Genomic DNA, 14,575 nt, shown 5'->3' with positions numbered 1-14,575 from the left:
ATGATCTGTGACAAAAAAAAAAATCTGAAGCGTCAGCCTGTGTGACTGATAGCTTTCTCCTCAGATGAAAATTCTGGTAAAAAGAAAAAAAAAAAATCTTTGACAATAAAACTGACTTCTTCAATCCTCCTCTGTGTTCAGACTCATTGCAGGTGAAACTCGGTGAGTTCCTGCCCCGTGTTCTGGACTGCTCCGCCGAGACCGTCATCCTCAAAGAACCGCCCAAAGTCCAAATAAGTCAATCCCACGACCTCTGGAGCCGCTTGACTGCCGTCATGGAGTCCATCCACAACACATCGGTGGTTGCCGTCAAGTGATGCGACGGACTGATTTTTTAATTGTATATCATTTTGATGTGTATAGCCACATAGCTAGCTTTTAGCGTTCCTTAGGGTTAGCCAGGTGACACGCTCACCACAACCACCCTTATCACAACACAACGCAAACAACATGCATGATACTAACATCATGTCAGACTGGAATGGAAACTTGACTTGACATCGCCGTTACAACTAAACACAAAGACGGAGGGATTCAAAAGGTTATGAATGCTGAAAAATTTTGCCATGAAATATTCTTACTTTTGATTTGGAAATATTTAAGATGATTGAAATTCACTCTTCTTACATTTTACTATGTAACCGCCTTGATCTTTGACTTCAAGATCCATCGTCTTCTGGTTTTTGGTCAAAATAGATACAAAAAAAATCTATTCCACATCCGTCTAATCTATTCTTGATGTCATGTCTCTGCTTTTAACATCTCGATGTTAAAATGAAACGTGAGATTTCCTGTACTCAAATGAAGTTGAGGTCAATGCCAAAAACATCTCCTCTTTTCTCTCAATGAAATATTGTGATTTTTGGGCACATTTTTGTCGTCACAATGTGTTATATAAAACATAATAAAATGTTCAAAACTGACTTATTGTGGTTCTAAACAAATATCAGAAGGTAAAAAGAAAACATACCATATTCATAATAAACTGTTAATTGTGCACTTTTCATATGACTTTGTATTTTTCAAAACAGACGTGAAGTTTTCTACACGGGTGAAGCTCAGAAGGATTATGGGATGCATAAAAATTTGGAACGGGGGTTCTCATCCCTTTCTCATCAAATAATGGAAAACCTAGATTGGCGATCTGTAATTTGTTGAAATTAACATCAGAATGAACATCGTTTATGAAATGTTTTTACCACATTTTTGAAAAGACAGGCATAATTTATTGATTTTTATATGATCACTTGAGCACGCTCGTAATTTTTTTTCCATTATTTTGTCTTTTGTCTCTGGCTCAAGAGTACTCAGATGAAGGTGCAATTTTACAACGTAAATCACCTACTTACGTGCAATATTTAACAATGAGACTCTGTCACAATGTTAATTCGATGTCTTTGCAGAGTAAAAAAAAAAAAAAAAAATCAAACTTGCTTACAGAGCCAAGAATATTTTCAGTTTTCGGGGGGGGGGGGCAGCGCCGCTCCTTCTACCCTATCAGAGTGTGGAGGAACTGAATGATAGTCAGTTGAGTACCCTGTCACTGATTTGTCACAGTTTTTACATTTGTGATCAATAAATGTTTTCCATAATGTTCCAATGTCAATAATATCACAATAACTATTGTTTCTGCAGACTGTCTCATCTGAAGGACCGAAATGTGTCATTTTCTATTTTTATTATTAGCTCTGTGGTAGAAACTATAATGTGATTCTTCAAGGATAAGGATTATCTTGCTTTTGTTTTCCTAACAAGGGATCCATTGAAAATAAGATAAGGAAGAATATGATATGATACAGAAACGTAATGTGATTACACTAGACGAAAACAGATGTAAAATACAATATAGTATCCCAAAATAAAATGTTTCAAAGGGATGAGTCTGTCATTTAATTTTTTTGCAGTTGCCATAATAACCACAATCCATCCATCAATCCATCCATCCATCCATCTTCCGCTGCTTACCCGAAGCAGCAAACGCAGAGAGGCTCAGACTTCCCTCTCCCCAGCCACATGGTCCAGCTCTTCTGGGGGGATCCCAAGGTGTCTCCAGGCCAGTCGAGAGACATAGCCACTCCGGTGTTTCCTGCGTCTTCCCCGTGGCCTCCTCCCGTGGACAACCCCGGAATGCCTCCCCTGGGAGGCAACCTGACCAGATACCCGAGCTACTTCATCTGACTCCTCTCTATGCGGAGGAGCAGCATCTCTACTCTGAGCTCCTCCCAGATGGCCAAACTTCTCACCCTATCTCTAAGGGAGATTCCGACCACCCTGCAGAGAAAACTCATTTCGGCTACCCGTATCCGCAATCTCGTTCTTAAGGTCACTAACCACAGCTCATGACCATAGGTGGGGGGTAGGAACGTAGATAAACCAGTAAATTGAGAGCTTCACCTTCTGGCTCAGGTCCCTCTCCACCACGACAGACCAGTACAGAGTCGGCATCACTGTAGACGCTGCACCGATCCGCCTGTCGATCTCCCACTCCAGCCTTCCCTCATTCGTGAACAAGACCTTGAGATACTGTGCTTGAACTCCTCCACTTGGGGCAGGACCTCTTACCCAACCTGTAATGGACACTCCACCTGTTTCCAGTTGAGCACCACAGTCTCGGATTTGGAGGTGCTGATCCTCATCCCGGCCGCTTCACATTCGTCTGCGAACCTCCATCATGGACTGGTGAAGCCAACAGAACCACACCATCTGCGAAAAGCAGACTCCACCCTGTGGCCACTAAACCAAAGCCCCTCAACACCCTGGCTGTGCCTAGAAATTCTGTCCACAAAAGTTATGAACAGAATTGGTGACAAAGGGCAGCCCTGGGGGAGTCCAACTCTTAACAGAAACTAATCCGACTTACAACCGGCAATGCCCACCAAGCTCCGGCAATGAATCGAGTGCATTCTCCAGCTCCACAAAAGACATGTAGACTGGTTGGGCAAACTCCCATGCCCCCTCGAGGACCATGCCAAGGGTATGGAGCTGGTCCATTGTTCCATAGCAAGAACAAAAAACAAACTGCTCCTCCTGGATCTGAGGTTCAACAAACCGGCGGACCATCTTCTCCAGCACTGCTGAATAGACCTTACCTGGGAGGCTGGGGAGTGTGAGCCCTGTGAGCCCCTTGTAGTTGGCGCACACCCTCCGATCCCCCTTTTTAAAAAGGGGGCTCACCACCCAGGTCTGCCAGTCCACTGGCACTGTCCCCAATGTCCATACAATGCTGCAGAGGAGTGTCAGCCAGGGTAGCCCTACAATATTCAGAGCCTTGAGTAACCCAAGGCAGACCTCATCCATCCCCAGAGACTCGCTATTGAAGAGCTTTTTGACCGCCACAGCAACTTAAGCCTCGGAAATAGGTGTGCCCATCCGAAAGTCCCCTTGCCCTGCTACCTCGATGTATTCTTTCTACCAATCTACAATGCCTCGAGCTGATGTCAGCAGCGCCCCGCTCCCATTGTCAACAGTGTTGATGGAGCACTGCTTCAGGTCTGACCCTTTCTTTGCCCCGAGTGTCCAGGGCATGCAGCTGCAAGTCTGAAGACACAACCACAAGGTCGATCTGAAGAACTGCAGCCAAAGGTGCGTTGGTGCCAAGTGCACGTATGGACACCTTTATGCCTGAACATGGTGTTTGTTATGGACAATTTGTAACGGGCAAAGACATCCAACAACAAAACAACGCTTGAGTTCAGATCTGGGGGGCTGTTCCACCCAATCACACCCTTCCAAGTCGTACTGTCATTGCCCACATTAGTGTTGAAGTCTCCCAATAGAGCGAGGGAGTCCCCAATGGGAGCACTCTCTTGCACTCCCAAGAAGGTTGGGTAAACTGAACTGCTGTTGGGTACATAGTCGCAAATAACTGTCAGAATCTGAGCCACACTTTGTCTGATCCCTCACCTGGGACCTTTGCCTAGTGTGACCCTTCCAGGGGCATAAAGCCCACCGACAGCATATCACCCAGGATCAGTGAGACATGCAAACCCCTCCACCAAGGTCAGGTGGCAGCCCACGGAGGATAATTATGAAAATTGCAGACGTCAATGATCAAATAAGTACCTATAAGCTTTTGGTAAGTGGGAAAACTTCCTGAAAAGGGAACACAATTCTGAACAAGCAAAAAAAACAAAACAAATCAAAATGATCAAATTAGCTACTTTTTTCAATTCCTGATGTTAAAACAAACTATAACAACACACCTGCTTAGTTCTCCCAAATAATTTTAATTCATTCACCAGATTCCCTTGATTTCTGTTGCACACATTGGAAAATGAGGAATAAACCGGTGTTATTGTTACTAAATGAATAAACAGAACGAGCTGTAGCAGAGAGCTCCATCTGTTTTGCATGAAAACAAAACAGGGAATGATGGAAAAAAAAGAAAAGTAAGACATTCGAGGCACAAGATTGGCATCAAAACACAAGTCACCTTCCTCAGACAATCGTTGTCAAATGTTATTGAGGCAACTGGACTTTGTTTCTCTTATTTTAAGATGCTTCGCCTCTCACTTGAGCTTTTTCAGCCAAACGTTGACTGTAACCCAGATGACTGAGAACCTTCACAGGTTCCCACTTAGTCATGTTTTGTAAGACTCGTTTAAGACCAATAAAAAAAAAAAATTAAAAAAGGTAAACACAGCGGCAGAAATGCCCATGTTGGTTTCAATAGCATGAAATGGCCAGGAAACAGCTGGGTGAGAAGGCTGTTGTAACTGTGCAAAAAAAAGAAAAAGCTCAGCTTGCAGTGACAATAGCGACCTTCTACACTGCACTGTCTTCAACATTTGAACGTGGAAAGCAAACAAAAAAAAAAAAAAGAAGCTCTCGACTTTGAGGTGTTTGCTTTTGAATGAAAACGAGCTTGGTCTACGGCTGCAGGTGCTTACGCACCGAGGGGAGTGAGTACATTCAGGGAGAAATATCCCCCACTATTGAGCTGTAAACCTTTGGCACCGTTTTGAAAACTAAAAGAGAATAAAAAAAAAACAAAAGCAGGTTCTGATTCAGAACAACCAGGGAAACATCTGCTTTCTCAGTTTGAGAGAAGCTGTTGGAGTGATGTTTCCTTGTATCTATTGCAGGGGTGTCCAGACTACGGCCCACTTGCCAAAAGCATCCTGGTCTACATTTACAATTGGCCTGAAGCAAATTTCTAAAAATATACTGAAATATGGCATCTTCATGACACTTGGCTTGACCATATTGCATTTTCTTTTCTTGTAACACCAAGTGGCGCGACTGACTTGAATGAGGCGCCTCCTCGACAAAATAAAATCAATTGACGCAAAATGTTACTGCACTGGACCAACAAAGGCAGAACCAAAGAAAGGCAAGATATAAGCGAGTGCAGAAAATTCCAGACAGATGAATGGGACAATGAATACTTCTTAGAAGTCCAAGGGAAGGCGGTTCTAGCTCATGGGACCCAGCTGGGCACTGCCTGAAGAGTGACATTGGGCACTAAGGGCCAACTGAAAATGGGGTTGTAGACGTATGTGCACATCTGGGTGTGTCAAACTTCAGACAGCATGCTGTTGGTTAGGATATGGAATGTCAGCTCTCTCGCAGGGAAAGAGCCTGAGCTAGTGTAGCACTAACCAGATAAAGTTGGGGTCACCTTAATGCACTACAGGGCTCTAGATCCATACTTCTGGAGAAGGGTTTGCCTTGATTCTTCTCTGGAGTTGACCAATGTTGGGAGATGTTGGTGGAGATACTCAGAAATCCCAGGCAGGTTGGCACGGATCTGAGTCGTCCGCAGCCTCTTGCAACTACGTCAACCGATCACCACCTGGTGATGAGCTTGATCAGGCGGCAAGTGAGGCTATCGGGCCAACCTGTGAAATCAAAGTGAGTAGTGAGGCTGAACAGGGAGCGTCTGGCAGAGGGAGATTGTTAGCTCCCACCTCTGGAATAGGTGCATCATAAGGGAAGTTGAGGACATGAAGGTCCATGTTCAAAGCTTGTCAATGAGGCAACTCCAGGAACCAGCTGTGAAGGAAGCAGTCAGGCTGAAGGAGGATGCCTTCAGGCCAAGGCATCTCAAGGGCAAGCAGATGGGGAGTTCAGGGCGCTATGGAGGAGGACTTTTAGTTGGCCTCAAAGAAATTCTGGCAAAGCATTTGGCACTGTTTGAAGGGAAGGCGGGACTGTTCCAGGCTGTGCTAAACATGGGAGGGGACAATGTAAGATGGTGGAACCAGCACTTTGAGAAACTCCTTAGCCCAACCTTCAGTAGAAGAGTTGCTTAAGGGGTAGTAGGAGTTTACCAAGCCAGTCTACATATGCTTCATGGACAGAGAAGGCAACGATTGTGAAACCCAGGTAACTGTGGGCCATACTGAGAGAATGCAGGCTACAGGGACTGTTTTTATGAGCCTGTATTGACCTAAGTGTGAGTTGGATCTACATTCTCCAAACAAAGTCTAACACATTCCAGGTGGGTTTGACTCCAAAAGGGTTGTCCCTTCTCTCTGATCCTGTTTGTTACTTTCAGTGACAGGCTCTTAAGGTGAAGAGGCAAGTGGGTTTGATTCAGGAATCTCAAATTGCTTCTCTGTTTTGTTCAAATGCTGTTGGCTTCTTCAAGTCAGGACCTTCAACAGGCGCTGGGGCCTTTTTGCAGCTAAGTATAAAATGGCAAGGCCTAAAGTCAACACACCGGGGTCTTGTTCACAGGTGAGGGACAAATGTAGCATGTGACTGCCAGGTGGATAGGTCCCGCATCAGCAGTCCTGCTGACTGTTCTGGACTGTTGCGGGTCGAGACAAATCAAGAAAATGGCAAGATAGCCAGCATTGCCCAACTCAGGAAACGATGGCTTTAGAAAAGTGCTGTACCATAGTTGCAGGAATAAGGTGCATAAAAAGGAGTTAGGAATTCAACCATGTGAGCTTGTTCAGAAAAAGTTTAGGGGCTAAACTGAAGACTTGTCAGATAACACAAACACCAACAGTCAGATAAAGCGGATGCTTGTTTTCCACTCCATTCCATGTGATGAGAGCACAAATAACAGCTATGCTACAGCACAGCTGTTATTTGTTTATGGGGAGTTGATGACTTTTGCATTGCGGAAGAGTTTCTCAATCTTAGTAGTCTAAGGACGACTACAACTGTTAAGGACAATTATGAGGCTCTGTCAGATGCATTTGACAAGACTGGACTTAGTCGGGACAAGCTGTGAGAAACCGATGGAGATTCAGCTTGGACAGCTAAGTGCAAAGGAATGGCCTCAATGTTATGCACCAAGGTGCAGGAGAGCAGAGTTGAAGCTACTCAAATGCACTGCACTACAATTGCATGCAAGTCAAGCTTTGTGGTGAGAAAACTGTTGTTCACACTGACAACAAAAGTCTTGTGGCCCTAAATTAAAAAAAAAAAAGTTTGGACACCCCTGGTCTATTAGGACTTTTTGGGTCAATGATGTTGGTCACCGAAATAGTCCTTTTGGTTAACCTCCCACCTTCTCAAAACCAGTCTCAAACACACGGAAGCAAAACATTAAAAAAAAAAAAAAAAAAAGTTTGATAAATAATGTTCCTATCATAAAGTCTAACTGTACAAATAGTAGTAGGGCCATTGTTTGGTACAAAAAAATAAATATCCTTTAATATATTACAAAAAGAAAACCCATCAGAAAACCGTTTTCTGTGTTGACAGGTCATCGATTTCCGAGAAAATAATGTGAGATTAAGTGCTGAAAATCTGAGTAAAGATGTCGTAATTCATTGATGAAAATGTGACTTTTTAACCGAAAAAGTGTCCACACTTTTCACAACTTTATGGTCATTGACTGGTGAATTTGATTACTTTTTAAATCTAAGTTATTTGTGACATTTGTGTACATTTTAACTTGTCATTCAATTGTTTATGAATTTATAAAATTTCTTTTTTACTTCTCCTTAGCGCCTGCCCCCCCCCACTGCCAATGGGCTCATTATCAAATTACACAGTAATCACTGAAAACCACTTAATACTTAATTTTATGGGTTCAGTTCTATTTAATTTCCCTTTCCACACCAAAATAAATAGTTGGACTCAACCAGAAAGAGCTTAGAAATATTGTGAATTTTTCAAGAATTGCTGATATAGTCCACTAATTTTAGTTTTCAGACAATGGCCCTAATACTTACACATTAAGAGTTGATGTTATAAACAAAAAGAAAAATGATGAGAAAATGTCAGAAATAACAGGTCATCATTAGGAGATGAGGTAAAGTTTCGAAATACAAATTGTTGGTATGAGAAATAAAAACAATAATAATCCCAAACCATTTTTTCTCTCACTCTAAACTTCACAATTTGTCCATTCCCCCCCTTACCTCATACAAATGGTCAGTTACTCTCAGCCCATTTGCTGATTTTTGTCCAGATGTTTGAGATACCAAACCCAGATATACAGATATACGCACAGGTATACACATCGCTGGCACATAACGGAGGAGCCCTTTGAAAAACGGTTGACACTGTAAAGGTGAGGCTCGATTATCGGCCATGCATCAAAAGCAGAAGGATAAGCCCCAGAAAAAGTCATACGGTCTGTAGGCCGCGCTCATGTCCATCTAGCTGCACCTTGATCTTGTGGAGTTCCTCAATCTCCTGATGGTGGCGCTCTGTCTTGTGTCTCACTAGCGAGCGGTAGAAGTGGATGGTGAAAACCACAAAGATCATGCCCACTGGCACCATAATGATGGTGGACGCCAGTGCCGCCTGCCAGCCGCTGTCCTGGGGCGGCGTGAGCTTCTTGGTGTCGCTTGAGTCGACGGGCAGGAACTTAATCCAGCAGAGAAGGACAACCTCAGCCAGGAACAGCAGGATGCCGAGCGCTGTGGAGAAGCCCCACGCTAGCTCAATGTAGTGATGCATGCGCTCGTGCGGGGACTCGCTGACAGAGTTAAGATTGTGGATGTTGCTGACCGCCTCCACATTGGGCAGGATGCATGTGCTGATGAGCAGGGCAAACAGATGCACGGCCACCAGCACTGTTGTACAGACGCTGAAGGCGATTAACAGGATCCGGGGGTAACTGTAATGCATTTCCAGCTGCACTTCTACCATGGCCACCTGGAAAGACATAGTACGAGACTTCACCGCTCACGTCCACCGCACAACGCTGTCCTGAGCTCATTCTCTGGAATGAGACAACGCTATGCTGCAGACACTTTCCAGAGAACCATGACCACAAAATCTCCCTTTAATTTATATCCTTGACTCGGCTACTAAAGTTTTGAAATTGAATAGCTAATTTTATGGTCAATTTTAACAACTGAGAACAACTTATTTTTTAATATTCAAACATTTTAGGTCATAATTCATGTGTGAAATTTCTTTAAACCCTGGACCCGCCACCCACACGATCCCGTCACGGGACTTGCAGCTCCTTTAGCCACAGAGACAACTGTCTTTCTGTATCCATGTGTTAAAAATGTGCTAAAAAAATTTAATGTCGATAACAAACGACTCAATAATCGATATCCAATCATTCAAAACAGAACAACACAACGAAGACATGAGGATCCTACAAAATGCAGCGTTCAACTGATTAACTGTTATTTCAACAGGGTGACACTGATCACTGAGGATAAGAGCTGACCAGAAACAGTGATTCTCTTTAAATTACTATAGTGATTTGTTTCCGGAGTGGCTAATTTTATTGATTAGTCCACAGCTCATCAGGAAATGAAGGAGAAACTACCCGTGGAAAGCTGTAGGAAGGAGAATCACAACTTCCTCTGGGATCAATCAAGTATTTCTGATTAGTTTTCTGAGAATATTCACAACAGATGAAACCTGTCGAGACGCAATCAAGATTGTCGGGGAAGAATTTGATTTTTTCTTGCATATAGCTATACTCCTTTTGCCCACCAAATTAAAAAAAAAAAAAACAATCTGAATTAATCGTTGGTTGAACGAATGAACAGGAAATAAAAAAAAATGGCTGGACAAATACTATCTACAAACAATACTTTTGTAAATCCTGTCAATGGGGTTGATCTCTTTAAATGTTTTTTCTGGGTTGAAGTGGAGGTGCTTGGAGGCTGAGTGAGCAGCAAAAGGTCAAGAGCAGCGGACAAAAGCACTGAGAAACCACTGTGAAACCAACTGTAGCCAAGCTCCCAAAGAAAAAAATCTTATAACAATTCAAAACCAGACTGAGAGAACCTGTCTCTGGATCAGTTACCCACCACATTTATATCAAATCAATATCATATAGTCACAGCCCATTTGTCAGAACAACGGAATTATCTCTTAAGTGCAGCCAGGAAGCTGAAACCTTTTATTTGCAGTGCCTTCCAGCTTGCAGTGGGTTCACAAGTGGGTTTTTTGTGAAGGTGAACACATCTTAAGCAGCTGCTATGAACTCCCAAGCAATATATAATATCAGATAAAGTTAGAAATCCCTGTTGCCAGTATATTTGGGGTAACCATTACAATTACACAAATTAGTCAAATTATTTTACTCTGTGAAAATGAGGGACTCTAGCCAACTTCCTGAAATTAAACTGTTTACATTTGTATTATATTGGTCAATATTAAAACCAGAAATCCACATTTCGGATACAAAATATATATATATATATTTGTTAAGTCTAATGCAACTTCTGGTTGTAGAGAGAGAATGTGAATTGTTGGGCTGTGCTTTGTGGTATATTTAAGTTGCATTAGCAACAAACAGAAATCCAACATGCTCTAAACATCCAAAGATTTCTATCATCTGACGGTTGAATGTTTTTTTATTGACTCCTTGTTTCGATTAGGTTAGATTCTTAGTTGTACACTAAATCTGGATGACCTAAGAATCAGTTGTCTCTGGCATCTTTGTTCAGACAGATTAACTTTTTTTCCAATGCAAAATCAGTGTTTCTTGCACCTGGAAGTTGAATATTCACATTACATAATGCGAAAAATGATCAAAAATAACACATAAGACCTCCTCAAATACTTAAATAACCCAGTCAGTTATCAATTATATGTTGTAAGGAATGAAGGTAAACACCTAAAAATTACTACTGCAAAATCCCACTAATTGGTTCCACCTAGTTCAGTAGTAAGAAGCAAATTAAGGCGTGTAAAAAGCACCTTGAACAAGAAGAACAGGTCAGCAGGTTACACAGAATTCTGTATTAAGCTAACAATGACTAGGCAAAAGCAGATCTTCTAAAGGTGTCAATGCTAAAGTAACAGTGGAGGTGAGTCGTCTCTACCATCGCAAATCCAGACAGCAGTGCCGATGTCCTGCTGGAGGCCTTCAGCTTGGCGCGGCTCAGGTAAAGCTTCCTCCAGGAGAGCGCCTGGATCGAGTGGTGGTTGGAGCTTACCAGCTCCAGGTAGCTTCGACGCACCCAGTCCCTGTAGTCCATCCCTTCCCCGTCCGGTGGACGCTCGGACACCCCGGGGGCAGGCGACCCCATCGGGACGTTCAACTCACTCATGGCTCCTTGAGAAAGGGGGCTGGGAGGCTTTACTACCTGCTTCGTGGAAGCATCATGAAATAATGAGCGGTATGATAAGAGTTCCCCTTGCAACAAATGCCCAATGTTGTGGGACACAGAGTGATTCTGACTGATAAAAGTTTTCTAAATTAAAAAACAAAACATAAAGGTTAACTTGGGTCTTTATTGGTTTTGATTGCTTCTATAAGAAATGTGCAATCCCCCCAAAGCTATCCTAAAACCAGCAGCAAATGATTAACCAAGAACACTTGACAATGTGTTTATCATCCTTTTTTGGAATTTGAGGAGTTATTTGAGGAGGATCACACTACTTGAACTCATATCATAACAATCAGAAGAATACATTTGACATTTTACAGCATTACACCCAAAGTAACAAACGCTAGCACTGAAAAACAACCATTTATCACTGCGGTACATTTTAACTTTTGTTGATGTGAATGTTTAATAGAGAGAGGATTGATGAAGGCTTTTTAATCATGGCCATTAAATGCAGTATTAGTCGGACTGTGATATTTCCTATTGCCTTCTGTCTTCATATATTGACTCATCCTTTTATGGGAAACCGCAGATGTTCTCACAGCCCTCAGTCAACTTTATCCTGAAGGTCTTCAAGTCACCAAATGATGTTTTTCTTCAGTCTGTCGCTGGCAGAAAGCCAATTATGACATGGGAAGGAAAACTTTTGAGAAAGACTGTAGGAATGTTCCTATGATATCAAGAAATATTATTATCATTATTATACATATACACAGGAAATGTCAGCACGGGGTGAAATGACTCAAAAAGACTCAAAGGCTAAAAAGGGACCTGAAATAAATCTCTTGATGGCTGTCAAACAGCCTCAAAGGATAATAGGAAAAGATAATACACAGAAATATTCATGTAAGACTACTGTATTTACAGAGTGTGTTCTTGCTAAAAGGCCCAATAAAGATAATTTTCACATCTTCAATCCTACCTCTCTGCACAAAATGGCACATATTTGCACCAAACAGGTTCTATAAATAAAAAGGGGATTTAAAAGCAGAATCTGTCCTTTGCCTTCAACACTAAAATGTCAGAAGACCAGTTTGGTCCAATTAAATTAATTGACATCTAAATCTCTCTTTTGATTAGGAATAACAATTACACTGGTAGACCTGCAAAACGCAAGATGTAACAAAATAAAAACTTTGGTATGTGAACTTGTTGATTTTCATAACCAATGACTTTTTTCATATGGAGCTATACAAATAAAAAACAACATTACCACTTTTTACTACTTAATTTTAATAATCAAGAAACATCGTTTCAAAATTTGAGAGAAAAGAACTACTCCCTACTATCATCTAATGTCTGATTATATACATACAGGAAAATCTTTTTGAAAATATTAAAATCGGTACGCAGTAAAATTAACGGAATCCATGATTGTGAATAAGAAAATAACTGATAAAACGTCTTTATCAAATAGAACACATTTACATTTAACAAAAGACCGAGCATATTCACTTTACTATTTAAAAATAAAAGGCGGCGCACATTGAGAGGGAAACTGATGACAAGCGATTCTTTACGTCTCCCTATATTTGGACTCCGTATGGGGATTCATTTAACCGGATAAGGTTGAAATAAAAACAGTACAAACTGCCGTTTTTATCTCCAAATAGAGCGGGGTGGGACAGAACTGCGGATATTTAATTAGCTTACAACCAGAAAAATAAAAAACTAAAGAAAACGATGCGACGTTCGCGGCGTATCCCCTTCCGGCTAGGCTAACTTAGTAAGCTAACAAACCAGCATCATTCCCGTCAGCAGCGGTTAGCAACATTTCGTTATTAAAAATATTTATTCATACCTTCCTGCCGCGGTGCCTCTTGAAACACCGACTCAGCCTCCAAAATGGTTTTCTTCTTTATACTAACAACCGGACGAAAATCAACACGGTCCTGGAGCGAACCAGAGCGACTGTGTCGGGGAGGGAGGAGGGACAACTTCCGCCTTTCAACCGCGTCTGTCGAGAGAACCGTAAAATTCTGCCACGGCGTCTGAGTCTCACTTTACGCATTTCTTTTCCATTTTAACGCAATTTAGTGCTGATTTTCTTCCCCACAGAGAGGGAAGTCTACCCGGGAGGTTGTTCGCTTTACTACCCGTCTCTTCTCAAGAGGACCCGGGATGCGGAAATTAAAAGTGCTGGTGTCAAACTTCCGGATTGGACGAGATACCTTCAAAATAAAAGCACGTCAAGATGTGTATGATTTTCATAAGTAAGTAAAATTTGGTATATATTACAATCGGTTGTGGACTGTCACGGCCTGCAAAGCCTTCTCTGCTGGCCTAAAAATATCTGAACAACAGACTGATTTTAATTACATTTCGTCCGTGAATACTTATAAAATAATTCCGAATGTTCCTTCCGCTTCCTTTCATAGCTTTTTCCTTGGCTGTGCTGCTTCCAGACATGTATTGTCATACTAAAGCATTTAACCAATCACATTTCAGCCATTATTTTTGCCACACAGGGTCAAAGTTAAAGAATCAGGTTCCCAGGTGCTCTCGCAAAAAATAAGTCTTGTTTCAACTAATCGGATTTTGAGTTGCGACACCAAGGCCTTCTAGAAGGCTGTGGTAACGTCAGCGTGTCACACGCCCTTTGATTGGATAGTCAGAGAGCGTACTAGCCAGAGCTAGCAGGCCGCCTCTGTAGCAAGCATTTATATAATAGCTATTTTGTCAACCCATGACGGCTGAAGGAAGAGAAGAAATGGATGTGGTTCCAGATTTATTGGCGAAACCATTTTCAAGATGGACGTTTCAAGAAAAGCTGGACTTGGCTTAGATAGGCTCTTCAACAACTAAGGACACTGCCGAAGCTAGCTGGACTGTTGCAGCGAGGGAAAGGATTTGTTTGGCACTTTCAGTCCGCTAACTGCATAATAAGATGGGTTTTAAAGCAGTTTTTGAGGGGTGGATTGATAAATGTAGCACTACTGAAGGCCTAGGTGTGAAATGCACAGCCCGCCGCTGATTACAAGTCATAATAACACAGAAAACATCTAATTTTTATTTTTTACAGCGGTGGCTTCAAAAAACGTCAATGATATTGTCATTTATAATGTAAAAGTTTGCCAAGA

At 42.0% G+C, this 14,575-nt stretch overlaps 2 protein-coding genes across 8 annotated transcripts in view; one reads left to right on the top strand and one right to left on the bottom strand.

Moving 5' to 3' along the window:
- Window positions 1-1,004, top strand: part of usp28 (ubiquitin specific peptidase 28) — a 28,498-nt gene extending 27,494 nt beyond the window's left edge. For all 4 annotated transcript variants that reach the window (XM_086160440.1, XM_086160441.1, XM_086160439.1 and 1 more), the window contains exon 26: window positions 142-1,004. In XM_086160440.1, the coding sequence (XP_086016566.1) occupies window positions 142-317 (176 nt within the window). In that variant the 3' untranslated portion in view covers window positions 318-1,004. The remainder of the gene's footprint in view (window positions 1-141) is intronic.
- Window positions 1,005-4,206: 3,202 nt separating this feature from the next.
- On the bottom strand, window positions 4,207-13,674 carry orai2 (ORAI calcium release-activated calcium modulator 2). 4 transcript variants are annotated; one of them, XM_086160437.1, is made up of 3 exons: window positions 13,297-13,674; window positions 11,208-11,474; window positions 4,207-9,066 (listed from the first exon to the last, which is right to left on the bottom strand). In XM_086160437.1, the coding sequence occupies exons 2-3, from the start codon at window positions 11,433-11,435 to the stop codon at window positions 8,533-8,535; spliced, it is 762 nt and encodes a 253-aa protein (XP_086016563.1). In that variant the 5' UTR covers window positions 11,436-11,474; window positions 13,297-13,674; the 3' UTR covers window positions 4,207-8,532. The 4 variants fall into 4 exon arrangements, with proteins under 4 accessions (XP_086016563.1, XP_086016564.1, XP_086016562.1 ...); XM_086160438.1 differs by having other exon boundaries at window positions 11,208-11,471; window positions 13,297-13,664; XM_086160436.1 differs by having other exon boundaries at window positions 11,208-12,103; window positions 13,297-13,603.
- Window positions 13,675-14,575: the final 901 nt, after the last annotated feature.

This window comes from Fistularia commersonii, chromosome 15 (assembly GCF_037954325.1).
Source record: "Fistularia commersonii isolate RoL2024-O1a breed Wild chromosome 15, RoL_Fcom_v1.0, whole genome shotgun sequence".
NCBI classification, from domain to species: Eukaryota; Metazoa; Chordata; class Actinopteri; order Syngnathiformes; family Fistulariidae; genus Fistularia; species Fistularia commersonii.
Note: the sequence above shows the minus strand (reverse complement) of the source record. Positions and strands in the feature narration are given on the sequence as shown.

Excerpts from the sequence above, each read along its gene's own strand:
- orai2 (XM_086160437.1), bottom strand. The coding sequence starts at position 11,435 with ATGAGTGAGTTGAACGTCCCGATGGGGTCGCCTGCCCCCGGGGTGTCC. Across the intron at positions 9,067-11,207 it reads TGCTGTCTGGATTTGCGATG|GTGGCCATGGTAGAAGTGCA; the intron begins GTAGAGACGACT and ends ATGTCTTTCCAG.